Source organism: Catharus ustulatus, chromosome Z, assembly GCF_009819885.2.
Source record: "Catharus ustulatus isolate bCatUst1 chromosome Z, bCatUst1.pri.v2, whole genome shotgun sequence".
Taxonomy (NCBI): domain Eukaryota; kingdom Metazoa; phylum Chordata; class Aves; order Passeriformes; family Turdidae; genus Catharus; species Catharus ustulatus.
Window position 1 is genome coordinate 54,959,239 of NC_046262.2, and position 16,433 is coordinate 54,975,671.

General features: G+C 39.9%; 1 protein-coding gene across 1 annotated transcript; it reads left to right on the top strand.

The window, feature by feature from the left end:
- The first annotated feature begins 371 nt into the window (after positions 1-371).
- Positions 372-15,602, top strand: FEM1C (fem-1 homolog C). The gene is made up of 3 exons (XM_033084815.1): positions 372-467; positions 989-1,716; positions 13,057-15,602. The coding sequence occupies exons 2-3, from the start codon at positions 1,173-1,175 to the stop codon at positions 14,364-14,366; spliced, it is 1,854 nt and encodes a 617-aa protein (XP_032940706.1). The 5' UTR covers positions 372-467; positions 989-1,172; the 3' UTR covers positions 14,367-15,602.
- The last annotated feature ends 831 nt before the right edge of the window (positions 15,603-16,433 follow it).

Here is a 16,433-nt window from a genome sequence, read left to right on the forward strand (position 1 = left end):
TGCTCCTGATCCCAAATCATCCTTGTGATCTCCGCCGATCCTCTTCCGCAGCTCCTCGTCTCCCTTGTGCTGCGGAGCACAGCACGGGACCCAGTAGTGCCGGCATACAGCACGGATGTTCGTATAAAGCCCAAGGCGCGTCTGTGAAGGGCATTCCCAAAGTACTTCTCGGGACTCCGTGGGACTCCGTGCGACCTTTGCGTCCCGTCAGCACCGCGCTGCTACTCCCCGGCGTCCCCTAGCGGCCCGCACGGCGCCCCCGAGCGGCGGCGTAGTCCCGCCCCCGGGCGCGCGGAGCGTGGCTCTGATTGGCCGCGGCGGCACCGCCCCGCCCCCTGCGCAGGGCCGGCCCTGGCGGCGGGGCCCGGCTGTCATGGAGGCGCGGGACGGAGCGCGGGCAGCGGCTGCGGGCGCGTCCCTCTGAGAGCGACGGCGGGAGCGGGAGACGGGCCGGCGCGCCCGGGAAGGTAACGCGCAGTCTGGCGGGCCTTTCCGACCGGCTCCGAGCACGGCGGTCGCGGGTGTTGGGTGCCGTGAGGGAAAGAGGGAGGGGGATGGGGCCGCCGGGCTCTGGACGCAGCGGGTCCGGTCGTGAGGCGAGCGGATGGCTCGGGCTCTCCCCCGGGGCTTGGCCGGAGCGCGGCCGTCGCCTTCCCCGCCCGGCTGCCCTGGAGGTGCGTGTCTGCGGGTCTTCTGGCGGGAGCCGCGGGCTCTGTACTTGGGATACGCCCCGAAACGAGTCGGGGGTGCAGCTCGCGGAGGAATGAGGGAGAAGAGGATCGTTCTGTGTCTGGTGTGGATAACGCGGTGGTAGGATCGGCCCCCTCCTCCTCGAGGCCACCGCGCGGCCCGGGAGAGTCCCAAGGAATGCAGCTGGACACCTGCGCTCCACAACAGCGACTTGTTTGGGTGTAGCTGTGGGAAAATACAATGCGGTCGCTTGTTTGCGAAGTAGGAGGTGAAAACATCGAGAATTCTCCTTTTGCAGGTTTGTGATAAGCACTGCCTGCGCTTCGTCAGGACCCTGTTCGGAGTCTCCATGTTGTCCTATCTGGATGAAACTGGTCTGAGAAGAAGCTGGGGGCATTCTGTTGGGGCTAAGCACTTCCAGTAAACTCTTGGCTGAAAAAATCAGGTGTGTATCCATCTGGAAGCAGAGAGATACAGACTAAATGGATCTAAAGACAGCAGTCTTCAACGCAGCTCGTGATGGCAAGCTGCGGCTCCTTTCCAAGCTACTGGCGAGCAAAACAAGGGAAGAGGTGGCCCAGCTGATGTCAGAGAAAACCAATGGTGCCACGCCACTTCTGATGGCAGCCCGCTACGGTCACCTCGACATGGTGGAATACTTGTTGGACCATTGCTCTGCCTGCATAGAAGTTGGTGGCTCGGTGAATTTTGATGGTGAGACCATCGAGGGGGCTCCGCCGCTGTGGGCAGCGTCAGCCGCCGGCCACTTAAAAGTTGTTCAGTGTCTGTTGGATCATGGTGCGTCTGTCAACAACACAACACTGACAAATTCAACGCCGCTTAGAGCTGCCTGTTTCGACGGTCACCTGGAAATAGTCAAATACCTTGTGGAGCACAAAGCAGACCTGGAAGTATCAAACCGTCACGGGCATACATGCTTGATGATCTCATGTTACAAAGGCCACAAAGAAATTGCTCAGTACTTACTTGAAAAAGGAGCTGATGTGAACAGAAAGAGTGTTAAAGGTAAGTTAGTTTTTTCTCTTTCATTGTGGTAAATAGAGGTAAAATGGCTCATTTACTTCTTTAGGAGTCTGACATTAAAAAAAATCGTCTATTTTCATAAAGCGTAAAATAGAAAGTGTTTATAGCTGTGTTTTTACTTTCTCTTTTTAATTAATTTTTTTAAATTATAAAATTATAAACTGGATTATAAAAATTTTGTTTTAAATTGATATATATTGTTCTTAAATCCCTAATTCCTGGAAGACCTAGTAATATGAAATGTCACGTTTATGCATGTGTTAAAAGCTAATAAACTTGCTGAGAATAACTCCGTGTAGTAGGTATGTCTAGCAACGTACTCAAATACATGAGCATGTATTCTTGATTTTCGTACTATTTCTTAACAAATCAAGTGTGCTGCACATAAAACTAATCTGTCCCAATGAGGCTGTTCTAGGGAAATATAGGAAATAAAGGAGAAAAATTACTTTCTGTATTGGAGAATGAATAACCACTTTATTCTTCACCCACTCCCTCCAAATTACTGAGTAATTTTGTACCTTATTCAGTGTTAGTAAACAAAAAGATGTATTAGGATTAAAGAAATGAAGATGCAGGTGACTGTGATCTCAACGGAAGGACTTACAATGGCTCACACATCTCAAACCCGTTTTCTCTTGTTTACGATTGCTCTGGTGTTACCATGCGAAGTGGAGATTTCCGACTTTTGTTCCTATGATCATAATTAGTTGGACATATACATTTTTTATTGTATATCAGACTTGTATTTAGTTGTGATAGCCTGAAAAGCACACCAGTTACTGCAAGTTACAATTAATTTTTTATCTTACTGAGCCAGGATTATGTTTCAGCAGGTGTTAGGTATTTTAATATATAAAAATATATATAACAATGAATCTGCTGGCAATTCTTTTGGTAGCATAGTACTTCTACTGCCTTTTTGAGGCTAATTACATTTGTAACTGTTATTTGTGTTAAAATATCCTTTGTTTCTAGATTGTGGTATGATACTGGTAAATACCAAATGTGAGAGTAATCTTTGGAATAGCTGCTCGGGTGAATACGATTTTTTTCAGCAAATCATGCAAAAATGTGGGTTTAGCGTAAAGAAAACTAAACTACAGATTTGTCATGGAGGTGGGCAGAGCAAAATAAATCTTCTTTTGTAAGGGTTTGAGGTTGCTTATGAATCATCATGGACTTGTGGTAGGATAAAAATGTCATTTTTCTAAATAATGTTCTGGGAATAGCAAGCTAAATATAACGTGTGTAAGCAGCTGAAAACTTGGGTTTTAGTTTTAAACCTATCCCTTTATGTGATAGGTGTGAACCAGGCAATGCTGTTAAATATTTGATTTAATAGGGAAAAATATGTAATTCTGCAGCTCTTTTTCTCCCCCATTTTGTGTTGGTGGAGTAGGCTTTACCTTACTCATCCTTTTTATTGACTTTATTAGTGAATTAGCATTATTTGTCTTTGTTTAAATGTCTGAAGGTTTTCTCAGTGCTGTCAATTATTGTCTTAATTCCTTTCTACTTCCTTTAGTTTCTCTGTGACTGGCATCTAGGCACACAAGCAAAGGTTCTTGTGGTAGATAAATTATCCTTAATTATAGAAGTTGGATTGGGTATGGTTCAGCTCATTAAAACTTATTTTTTACTTCAAACTGTCATGTGTACAAGTGGATGTGTGTACATAATAGCTATCTGTTGGTAATGTGTGGAAATCCCCTCTGGAGCATACTTTTTGATATCTTAAAGAGGTCTGATCTCTGAAGTTACTGAATAAACAGTGGTGAGGTAAAGCAAGCAAGAAAGAAAGTACTATGAACCTTGAAAGTAATCTTTGGAAAGGCAGAAGAACTGAGGAAAATTGGTAGCTATAAATATTGTAACGATGGCTGAGATTCAGCAGGTAACCTCCTCAGTTTTGTTTTGCAGAAATGCTATTGATTTTAAAATTAATCCTGCAGAATTAATTCTACATTGTCACCCTCACCCTAAAGAGTCTTGTTTATTACTTTCAGTTTTGACTCCTCCCTGCTGTGTACTAAATAGCTGACAGTGTGTCCTGTGCTTGTAGCAGGAAGATAACAGCATCTGAGTATTCTGCTCCTGACTAGTAGTAGTTGTTGCTGCCCTTGTATGTGAGTTCTTTTTAGACAGGCCTCTTCCTGGTCCATATATAGAGATGCCTATTGGTCCATGACAGATATAAAAAAAAAAACCCAAGAACACAATTGCTACATTTTAAATTTTAGTGCTCCTTGTAAGACCAGAACTATGTAACTTCAGTAGAGTTGCTGCTGTGGGATATTACAATAGATCCTTTTTCAGATATTATTCTTAGAGCTTGTGTGAGGGTGGGGGACAGAATTACTTGAACTATGTCTTTTGGTTTTCCACTGGACTTTCTTATTGCAAAGTAGAACTTATTACATGTTTTTAAACCTCATGAACATACAGATATGAAAGTGTTCCAAAGTGTTGACAGTTCCAGGGAAAAATCTGGATGCTTTGATAGGAAAAAATAGGTACATTCACATGCATTTAAATGTATGAAAGAGTAGGTGAAAACATGTGGTAGAATCCTGCTTCTAAAATGCAGAATCCCACAACTGTGTTTTGGACTATGGAAATTCAGAATTCAGAGGTTCTTGAAGTTATGAAAGTACAGAAATGCAACCAGGAAATTAAGATGTTCATAAAGATTTCAGAGTGTGTGAAGGTGCTACACTGAGATGAGTGAGGTGAAGTGTAGGTCTGGCAGTGCAGCATGGTGGGTGGTGGTGAAGAAGGATGTTTGGATAGATGAGTCCTCAACTGTGAAAGATGGCCAATAGTCCTGAATTTAAAGTACAAGCTTTTGGTGGGATTTGTTTCTATTGTTTTGCAGACTTCAACAGACTCACAGTTTTCCTGAACTTCTATGTTGGATTTAGGCTGCAGAGCTGTAAACAAAGGATTTTTTTGTAAGAGCCGAAATGAGGGATGCAGAACTCCAGACAGGCTTTTTAAAATGCTGTTTATTATATCCAAATGATGTAGTAATTTACGGGTTGTGGGTGACAAGAGTCCAGCCCACAGCCTTTTTAGCCACAGTTGTGGGTTTGCTTGAAAGCTATTTTTAGTTTTGGTTCTAATGCATGATTTTAATCATTTTAATACAAGATAGCCGATTAATACTTTTACTATTACCTATAGCCTATCACAATTACTAACATTACCATATTTGTTACTATTTTCCAATCACAAAAAGTTAGTATGTTATAGTTTAAGCTAGAAGGTTTTTCTCGCAGTGGAAAATTCTGAGAGCTTTTCTCTGCTTGCAACATGGCATTTTTGTTTGTGAAAATCTTTTTGCTTGGTAAAAACATATTTTGTTTGAGGTGGATTTATCCTTTGCTCAGAATCATGAAAGGCCCTGTCAACTCACTTGCTCTTTGCCTTCTTAGTTACCTAGGAAGACTGGCTCAGCAATTCTTTTTCTCTATGTCAAAACTTACTATCATTTCTTACTATCATCAGAGTCTACATTCAAAGATCTTTCTGTTGCACATACATATCTGTGAGACTTTCCTGGGAAATCCTTATCCTTCCCAACATTTTTTAAAAAATAGTTTATATGAACAGTGTAAACAATGGGGACAAACTGATCAGTGTGGTCATAAGGGTGGATGGGTTTTATTATTTTGTAATTGTGGAGAGATATCTGTAGATAGCAAAGATATCTGTAGATAAGAAGCAGCCTAATCAATACTTCACAAAGTGAATTAATTTACCACTGTCTCTGATTCATAGCTTTTTCCAGTGTACTACTGTCATGGTTTAATGCCAGCCAGCAGCCAAACCCCAGGCAGCCGCTTGCTCACTTCCCCACCAGTGAGACTAGGGAGAGAATACTCGTGGGTTGAGATACAGACAGTTTGGTAGGGAAAACAAAAGCACACAAGCAAAACAAAACAAAGAATTAATTCACCACTTCCCATGGCAGGCAGGTGTTCAGCCAGCTCCAGGAGAACAGGGCTCCATCATGTGTAGTGCCTACTTGAGAAGACAAAAACCATCACTCCAAATATTCCCCCTTTTCTCTTTCTTCCCCTCAGCTTTATGTACTGAACATGATGTCTCATGGTCTGGAATATCCCTTTGGTACGTTGGAGTTACCTATCCCAGTTGTGTCTCTTCCCAACCTCTCATTCACCTCCAACTTAGTCACCAGTGTGGAAGTGCAAACAGCAGCAAAGGCCTTGGCTCTGTGCAAGCCCTGCTCAGCAATAACAAAAACATCTCTGTATTATCAACCCTGTGTTCAGCACAAATCCAAAACACAGCCCCATGACAGCCACTGTGAAGAAAATTAACCCTACTTCAGCAGAACAAATAATTTAAGATGCTGCAAATTAAAAATAAAGTCTAATGAGTTTCATTTGTAGTTAATGATCTCTCAGATGGCAAGTTTTTATGCTGTTGTTAAAAGTAGGAAGAGTGTGGATAATATTAGAGTAGCAGAAATACAATTTTTTTCAGAAGGTATAATTCTAGAACTAAAACCTCAGATGAAGCACAGTTTTGTCTTTGTGCCAGATGAGGAGCATGCTCTGTGTCTGCTGCATTATGAAGCCTGCCAGTGATTTGTTGTTAGAGTGGTGCTACCTCACCATTGCCTTCAGAACAAACCATTGCATTCTCAAATACAATGTTTTGCTGATATGTTTCTGTGCAGTCTTCTTTTGGTGATGTGTAGGCAGGGAAATGCTTACTCTCTTAATACAAGTGTCAGTCGTTTTAGGGATTCCAGATTACAACTTTGGGGTCTCTGGGGCTGTGTTTGTTTGATTTTTTTTTTTTTTATTTAAGGTACAGTGTTTCATATAAGTTCCCTGGTAGAAATACTTTTGGTTCAGACTGATTGTAAGGAAATCTTATACTTCTGCTTTAATTCTGGACAACACTCTTAAGATCTTGCGTTTTGAAAATTTGCAGTGCACATTTTAATAGTTTGTGTTATACTTTATTCTCATCTGCCAGATTTGCAGAAAGCAAAGGAAAAAAATCCATTATTGCAGCAATTAATGAGTTAGATTATAGATAAAGTATGCATTTGCTGGTAGCCAGGATGGGCTGAATGCAAGGGAATTGCAACCTTTTTTCAAAATACGTACTTGAAAGGCAGGTGTTTTACCTAAACAGAGCTGGTAAGTCTTTCCATTGGTCAGTGGCTTGGTATGTGGTCTCTCTCTTTAAAGTGTTTTCTGTGGTTTTGTTAGCAGTTTTTGCCAACTTTGCCTGCCTTCTGTAGTTAACTCATCAGCTAGCCTAAAGACTGGTTTTTCTCCTCCAGAATATTAGAAAATCAATATATTATTCTAAGAAATGCTGAACCAGGAATTCTCTTAGTTGTCTCTTGAGACATGCACAGAAGTGTTTGATTGCATTTAAAAAATACTGTGATGTTAAATTCCACTCACACAGTATTTTATAATTTTGTAAAATAATATGGTGAACAAGGTTTGTTGACTATGTTTCCTCATTTTGGGACGTATAGAAGCATACAAACCTCTGTTTCTATGCATACTGAATCAAGGGCTAGTGCTGTTTCAGTATTGTTTGTAAGGGCTGCTGGAAAGTGTAACTCAAACCTGCTGGTAAGGGGAAAAATCTTTTACAGTCGTGGCAGACCCAGAAGTAGGAGGATTAGAGAGTCATGCTCTTTCCTTTATGACAAGTATGGTCTAGTATGTGTTAAAAATAATTAATTTTCTTATGCAGTAAACATTAAGGAGTCTTGACAAATTTGTTTTCTTCTGAGAGTGTTTGTCTTCTCTGGTTCATAGAATCTTTGAGGGGGCAGGGAGGGGGCAAAAAACCCCAAAACAAAGGTCCTTGGGTTTTATTTCTGCATCTTGTTGTTGCTTTTTTTGGTTGTTGTTGTTGTTGTGTGGTTTTTTTGTTTTTTTTAAATTCTCCCTGTGAATAAACACTTCCTCTAAAAGTGTGCAGTGTCTTTTTTTTGAGGGGAGAGGGGTGATTTTTGTCCTATTTTTGGTAAGTATGGCATGGTACAGGCACTGAAACTTCTAGGTAGTTTGTGTGTGGAAACTGAACTTCAGCAGGAATATCTGTAACTTAAATGAGGATGAAAAAGATACAGTTTAAGTTTAACTCTAACTAAAAAGTTTTTGTTGAAATTAAATTATTAACAGCATGCTGTTATTCATTTAATAATTGGTAATACAAGCTCTCATGAAGTAGTTCAGTGAGCAAGACAGCAATTATTCCCTCAGCATATGGAAGTTAGATTAAATAAATTGTTGAGATTAGCAGTTCTTTGTGTTTTTTAGTTTGTTTCTTGAAGGAAAGACATTTAGTTTTTATTTGCTATGCATTCTAAGTATTAGGATGTCTGACAGTTTTCTTGTGCACTGTTCATGTTTATATCCATACTTTTGAATCAGTCAAGACTCTTGGAAGACTGAATTACTTCAAGTACTATGATAGAAAAAGAAATGAATGTTACATGAAAAATTTCACTTTATAAAAGTGATCAATTCATTTGTATGGCTGTAAAAGATATATGCAGCTGGTTAATTTTACGCACTGGTCAGTTATTTAAATTAAATACTTTTTTCTTTTCATGGTCTTGGATAGAAAATCAGATTGGTGTTAAGTTTTAATGCAAGTTTTACAATGTGGGAATTTGACAAAGCATTTTGGAAGTATTAGGAAGTGGATGCACTAAATTGGTTGCAAATCAGTCAAATCACTTTCTATGTCATGGCTTCATTTTCTTTCATTCCCTTGTCACAAGCTGTCAGTCTATTTTGGGAATTACTTGCTTCTGACATAGAAAGGCCTGTCCTCCTTATGAATTTGAATACCCACCCCCACTCCAGTAAGCTTTTGGAAGCGCTGGATAGTTAGTTTTGTGATACATGAAAAGTTTCTGGAATGTTCATGGAGTTCTGTTAACAAAAGAGTAAAATGCGAAGATACAATGCCAGCTAGCCATACCTTTTTGTATCTGCAAGATTTGGAAGGAGTGGAATTGGGTTACTATGTTTAATTAAAGGAAGTTACTAGGTAATGTGAACAGTAAAGTTTTATACAGGTAGAAGCAGTTTGTAAGCAGTATTAGCCATACAATATAGTGACACTTAATATTAGCAGAGAAGTATCAGGGCTACCAGAACCATCTGAGTCCATTTTTTTGTCTGTGCAAGGGAGGAGCCTTTCATGTTATGGTAACATTAGCTATTTTTGATATGTGATTAAATTCCTGTGGGTCATTTTACAATTTAAAATTTATTTTAAAAAATTAAATGTAACCTGGTTTGCAATAATCATTGCCACCTTTAAAAAATTGCAGTAATTTCACAATTGCAAGCCGCACTGACTATAAGCCGCATCTCCGGGTGTTGGCAACATTTCATTCTTTGTCCTTACATAAGCTGCACAGGACCCACGTGCAACAAAGCTGCCAAATAGTAACAGAATTGTGGGATGGTGGGGTTTACTGGTTCGGCTCGGGCTGTGCAGGCTCGACCCGCTCGGGGCTGCCAACGGGGTCAGGTGGCCCAGCTTGGCGGGCCCACTCGCCCTGGCCCGGCACTGCCCTGCGATGGCAGGTGGGGACAGAGCCTGCCAGCACCCGCGGCGGTGGCGGCAGGCAGGGATGGAGACCGCCGGCACCCACGACGGCAGCAGGAGGGGAAGGAGCCTCCCTACTCCTGCGGCAGCAGGCGGGGACGGGAGCCCCCCGCTTCTCCCCTGGGCTGCGAGGATGGCAGCACAGAGCCTCCGCTTCCCTCCCCCCACCCCGTTCTGCCAGCACGGAGCCCACCTGCCCTGGGCCACGCAACATAGTAACCAATTTGTAACAATCGCGAAGTGCCAGTTTTTACAGGCAGGTGCTCCCCTCGGCAACCTGGCTGGCACTTCTAGGGTTGGAAATTTCAGAAAAATTTTCACATATTAGCCACTCCTGAGTGTAAGCCGCATTTCCAGGGTGGGAGCAAAATTTTAGTCAAAATGGTGCGGCTTATAATCATGAAATTACTGTACTTTAATTTGACCAAACCCACCATACGTGTTTCTTGGAAAACTGGTTGTCAAAGAGAATGGCTTTCAAATTGCTTTTGCTTTTTATTGGCCTTTTTTCTTCTTAATACAGCAATAGATATGATGGTTTTTAGTTTGTTATTGAATAGATAATGCTACAAAACTTGAATTAACTGCTGAATTGTGTTCAGCCACTATTTATTGCTATAGACTATATAGTCACTATAGTGACAGTATAGACAATGTAATTTTGAAATAGGTGAGTTAATTCACAGAATAGTGGTTGATTTGCTGTATTTATTGGAACTGTTCAATCCCTTTCAATTTGTGACCAATGTGTAGCCTTTGATTTACACATTAAGGTCACTCCCATGTTTTCTTTCAAATTCTTCTTGTAATTTAACGGTTGATACTTGCTACGTGTAGATGGCTGGCAATGTTATTTCTTAAGGCAGGGGTTCATGTTTGGGGTTTTTTTTGAAGTTGGCAGCTCTCAACTATCTGTCTACCCCTAGGCACTTTTCTATGGAAACTTGTGTTCCTTATGAAGTATTCTTCCCATCACTCTGTCTGTACCATCCAATCAAACTTCAATTAGGTGCACCCACTAAAAATTAATGGTGATTGCCTCGCATTATTAGATTATACATGGCATAATTTAAGCTGTGGTTATTTTCATTTGAAGGGCTACTGCAGTGTAAATAACTGGAGAATTACTTCTGATAGGCTGTTTAAACTGAAATCAGTAATTGTAATATCAGTAAAAACTAAATTGTTTTAAATTTAGAGCATCCAGTTGGAAAGAACCTTGGAGTTCTGCATGGCTGTATTGTAAATTAATGACGTACAGACTACTGGATTGAGTTTACCTGGACAATGGCCAAGCTTATTTTGTGTGGATTTTTTTCAGTCAGTGTGTATGCCTGGCAGTTGATAAAAGAGTGTCAAAAGCAGCATTACGTGATGATGGATGTGGAGTATGTAATATGCATACCTAGCCCTGTTTCAGTTGTAAAGGGTAGCAAAATATGTATTAATAGATGTTACTTATGCCTTTTGACTTACTTTTTTTTAATACACTTTAATGTTACCATTTTTAAAATATATTGAAAATATTTACTTGAAGGTAGAAACAGCTGCCAGTTGCAGAGCTGTGCTGTGTATGGAGTTGAGTACACCCTGAGGCTGTGTTAACTGCTGGTCAGCCAACACCCATGTACATCTAGGTTTTGCCTTTATTGATAAATGAAGAACTGAAGGTGGTCTGACAGAGCAGGCATTCTCTAGTTCTGGATTGACTGCTGTAGTTTCATTTTAACTAGATTTTCAACAGCATGGCAAGAAGAATGAAGTGCATGTGTATTGGTAAGTGGGTATATAGGTCTACATTTGATATCTTCCTCTCTTAGGAATGTCAAGGTCCTTTCTCGGTTGGCATATTGACAGTTTTCTAGTCTGTTATGTTAACTAGAGACAGATTTATAGTTGATAAGCTGTGTGTGCCAAATTTGCCAACTTTCAATCCACCTGGATTTGCTTAAATCTCTGCTCATGCTATTGAAAATTTTGTTAGTCTAGGCAGAGATTGTAGAGTGACCAGTTGTATAACTGACTTAGTGCTATTAATGTTAAAAATTGCCTGAGGTATTAGAAAGGTGGAAAATAACTTCCCTTTGTCTGAACTAGATTTAATGTTAATGAATCTTGATCTAGCAGGTAGTTGCATATGCCACTTAGTGTTGGGGTGTATTTCTCAGTTTACTTGTTAGTAAATGATTGTAAAATCACTGGCCTCTATTAAGAAATGTTTCAGGAAAAATAATATTTTGAAAGTAAGTTCATTGTCAATAAATGAAGCAATCTAGTATTTTTTATTTTTTTTTTTCTTAAAATGTTTGAATTTTGCACTTAAAATATGATTCAGAGGACAAAGTATGTTCATAACTCTGGTATAATTGCAAAAACCTGAGTCATAAGCTTTAGAAAATAACTTTTTACTCATATTTTGTATGAATTTGATGAGTACGTCAGCTAAATTTGGTAGCCCCATTCACTGCAATCCTTTAAGCTCTCTCCTTCAGACAGTTCTACACCCAGTGCACCATGACCCTACTGATCCCACCCTTGGATAACTTGTCCGCAAGGATGTTGTGAGGGACAATATAAAAGACAAAAAAGGCAAAAATCCTACATCCACTGTCTTCACTTCATCTACTGGATGGCTGACCTTATGCTAGAAGGATATCAAACTAGTTAAAGCAAGACTTTTCCCTTGTCACCCCAAGCTGATAGTACCTAATGATTGCATTGTCTTTTAAATGTCTTGCAGTAGCATTCAGAATAATCTTCTCCACAATTTTTGTGAGTGTTGAGGTGAAACTGACAGGTCTGTAGGTTCCTGGGTAATCCCTCTTTCCCTTCTTATGAAATGAAATAACATTGGTTAGCTTCTATTCAGTAGGGACCTCCCCAGACTCCCAAGATCTTTAATAGCTAATGGAGAGGGGTACTGCCATAACAAGCATCAGCTTCCTCAGTACTCTGGTAAATCCCATCAGATCCCTTAGACTTATGAACTGTGAACTGCTACAGCTAGTCCCTGAGAAGTGTCTAAAAAATGGGAAGTCACTATTCCTGAAGTCATCCTCTAAATCCAGAACTGGGCAGATCGTAGACTTCTTCACCTTTATTAAGGGTCACCCTTATTAAGGATGACTGTCTTCAATAAATATTTTATTTAGACCTCTTCTTGCTATTAGTGTACTTTAAAAACCCTTCTTGTTGTCTGACACAGTACTGGTCAGCTTCAACTCTAACTGAGCTTTGGCCTTTCGCATCTTGTACCCTGCATGTATGAACATCAGCTCTGTCAAATTCCTGCGAAATCTGACCATGTTTCCAGACAGCAATTTCTTTTTCCTACTGAGCTCCAAGATGAGTTTTCTGTCCAATCAAACTGGTCTCCTGTCCTGTTTACTTGAGTTTTGATACAAAGTAATTGCCAATTCCTGTACTTTTATGTAGTGAAGAATTCAGTTTTAATTCTAGTTTGGGGGTTTTTCTTAAATCTGTGCAATTTTTTCTGATAATAATAGCAAACGTTTTTATTTTTATAACTGCTGGGCAGCCTTGCTTTAATGGTACATAAATGGGGAAGCAAAAACTATTTAAAAAATAGTAATATTTGGGCGTTTTTAACTTTTTTTTTTAACTAGTAGCATGGTGAGGTTTGGGCTGTAATTTGGTAAGATTTGTGTAATTGTGTTTGTTCTCTTGCAGGAAATACAGCACTACATGACTGTGCAGAATCTGGAAGTTTGGAGATCATGAAGATGCTTCTCAAGTATTGTGCTAAAATGGAAAAGGATGGTTATGGAATGACTCCCCTTCTGTCAGCCAGTGTGACAGGCCACACAAATATAGTGGACTTTCTGACCCAGCACGTACAGACTAGTAAAGCTGAGCGCATAAATGCCCTGGAACTTCTAGGAGCAACATTTGTGGACAAAAAGAGAGATCTGCTTGGTGCTTTGAAATACTGGAAAAGAGCTATGGAAATGAGATACAGTGATAGGACTAATATCCTCAGCAAACCTGTGCCACAAACACTGATTATGGCTTATGATTATGCTAAAGAGGTAAACAGCTCAGAAGAGCTAGAAAATCTTATTGCAGACCCAGATGAAATGAGAATGCAAGCATTATTAATTAGAGAACGTATTCTTGGCCCTTCTCACCCAGATACATCCTACTATATTAGATACAGAGGTGCCGTGTATGCAGACTCTGGAAACTTCAAGCGTTGCATCAATTTATGGAAGTATGCTTTGGACATGCAGCAGAACAATCTTGATCCACTGAGCCCTATGACAGCCAGCAGTTTGCTGTCATTTGCTGAACTTTTCTCCTTCATGCTTCAGGATAGGGCAAAAGGCCTGCTAGGCACTACTGTCACTTTTGATGATCTAATGGGTATATTGTGCAAAAGTGTTCTTGAAATAGAACGGGCCATGAAGCAAACCCAGTGTCTTCCTGATCCAATACAGCTGAACAAAGCCCTTTCCATCATTTTGCATTTAATTTGCTTGTTGGAGAAAGTACCTTGCAGCTCAGAACAGGAACATTTTAAGAAACAAACTATTTACAAGTTTCTTAAGCTTCAGCCTAGAGGAAAGAATAACTTCAGTCCACTTCACCTTGCTGTTGACAATAATACTACCTGTGTTGGTCGCTACCCAGTTTGTAAATTCCCCTCTCTACAAGTTACTGCTATCCTGGTGGAATGTGGTGCTGATGTAAATGTCAGAGACTCCAATAACAACAGTCCCTTGCACATTGCTGCACTGAACAACCATCCAGACATCATGAATCTTCTTATCAAGTCAGGTTCACATTTTGATGCCACAAACTCATGTAAACAAACAGCTAGTGATTTGCTGGATGAGAAGGAAATAGCAAAGAATTTAATCCAGCCCATAAATCATACTACTTTGCAGTGTCTTGCTGCTCGTGTAATAGTGAATCATAACATATGCTATGCAGGGCATATCCCTGAGAAGCTAGAGAACTTTGTTTTGCTCCATAGATGATAGTGTGGCATTCCAGAGTACTGTTTTTGAAGCACGACATGGTGATATTTTCCTTGAGCACTCTTGTGATACACCAGCGTTCCCTTAGCTTGCTCCATTTTGCTCTCATAGGCTAGTGTGTTAGCATCAGATCTGCAGAGTTGGCTACCCAGTATTTAATATGAATATGCCATATAATATATTTTGTGGATTATTTAGAAATGTAATGCCATATTTAGACTTTTTAAATTGTCTGCCAAAGGCTTGTCTTTTCTGGTCTTATTTGCCTGTTGGGTGTTTGGGACTGAGTTGAGTATTTTCACTGATGTCTTTTTACTATAACTGTTATGTGGATTTTATACGGTTGGAAAGTCATCTCTTTTTGGTTTTGCTTGAGTGTTTCTACTCTTACTCTCTTCTTTTTCTATGGACTCATTGCTAAACTGTGCAAGTTGTATGGACTTGTTAACATTTGCAACTACCATAAGTGCTTTTATCTTCTCTATGCACTGGCTTAAACATGACTGTTGTGTGTGAGCATATTTCTATGCAGCACTTGGCCAATTTCAACTTAAATGCCAATCTTTGTTTGCAGTTTGTTTAGAGCTCTCTTGAGAATGCTGTCTTCATAGCATGATGAATTTTGGAGTTATTTGTCAGCTCTCCAAACCTGGGTTTGACTTCTTTGACTGCTGTAACTGAGGTTGTTTTCATTTTGATCCTCTGGAATTATTTCCTAAATTGGGGAGAAGAAAATCTTGCTTTTTCTCTTCATAGTCCACTTGAACTTTAAATCTGAATATTGTTTTGTTGCATCATGCAGCTGGGGGAAGAGTCCTCATGATGTACAACTGACACCTTCCCCTCTGCACTAATGTCTTGCTTGTGCTGGTTATGTGACTAGATGTGAAGTTTGCTCAAAGTTTAACCTCAAACCTTAATGATACACTTCTATGAGAAATAGCTCAAGTATATGCTCTGCTTTAAAATCTGCAAATCAGCTTTAGCTACGAAAGAAAACTAAAGCATGTTGATGGCATGATGTTTATCGGTCCAGATCTAGACATCATATAGTATAGTAAGTGGCTGTCCGCCAGGGTATTGAAAGTTCTATAGTAGTGTCCTTTTTTCCTTCATTTCAAGTATCTTTATGAATACTTGCATGGATTTTTCATGTCTACTGTGTCAGTTGTACTTAACAAAAGCAGAAGTTCTGTTGTGTATATAGCTCCTATTAAAGTACCTATTTTTTATAATATTTGCACAACAGCTTAGCTTTTGCAACAGAAAGGGCTCTTTTGACTTGATAAGAAGTCTATAAATGAAGATCATAAATGTGAGTGCGATTCAGGTAATTAATATAATTCAGCACTTTACTGTTGATTAATAGTAAGATTTATTATGGCACATTAGCCCTACAAATGTCTTAAAGTGAAATTAATTTCTGTTGGATAGGATACAGTTTACTTGCAAATTTAGTTGTCTAGCATATTGGGTATTTTTGACTTAATGTTTCATCTCAGTCGTGGGCAGTAAGTGTACCTATGGGATTCTTGCTGCAGAAATCCAACAACTTGTATGCCTTTAGATAAGAGATATTTAGAATCCAAATTGATTAGGTTAGGAGGGTCTTTTCAGTACTTTAGTTTTTAAGCTGATGTTAGAACATGTTTGTCATTTGTGATTGAACTTGAGGAAGAACATGTCTTGGGAGCACATAAGAATCGCCCTTCCTTGTTTTTGTTCTGTTTCGGCATTCCTGCCAGTATATGGCAGTGTACAGGTGCCTACTAGCTTAGCCATTTTTGCAAAAATTATGGGGATGTTTTTAAGCAAAGATATGTTGAAAGCTGTGCTGTTTGTGTATTGTCACTACCAGACTTGCTGTTTTAAAGCAATTTTCACTGGTTTGTCTGTGTTATATACTATTACAAAAGTCATAGAATCATTTAGATTGGAAAAGGTCCTTCAGGTCATTAAGTCCAACCCTTAACCCAGCACTGCCAAGTCCAGCACTAAACCATGTCCTTAAGTGCCACATCTACATGTCTTTCTAATACCTCCAGCCATGGTGACTCAACTGCTTCT

Bases quoted from the DNA above. Each gene is read 5' to 3' on its own strand.
- FEM1C (XM_033084815.1), top strand. From the start codon at position 1,173: ATGGATCTAAAGACAGCAGTCTTCAACGCAGCTCGTGATGGCAAGCTG. The intron at 1,717-13,056 runs GTAAGTTAGTTT...GTTCTCTTGCAG, and splicing joins GAACAGAAAGAGTGTTAAAG to GAAATACAGCACTACATGAC.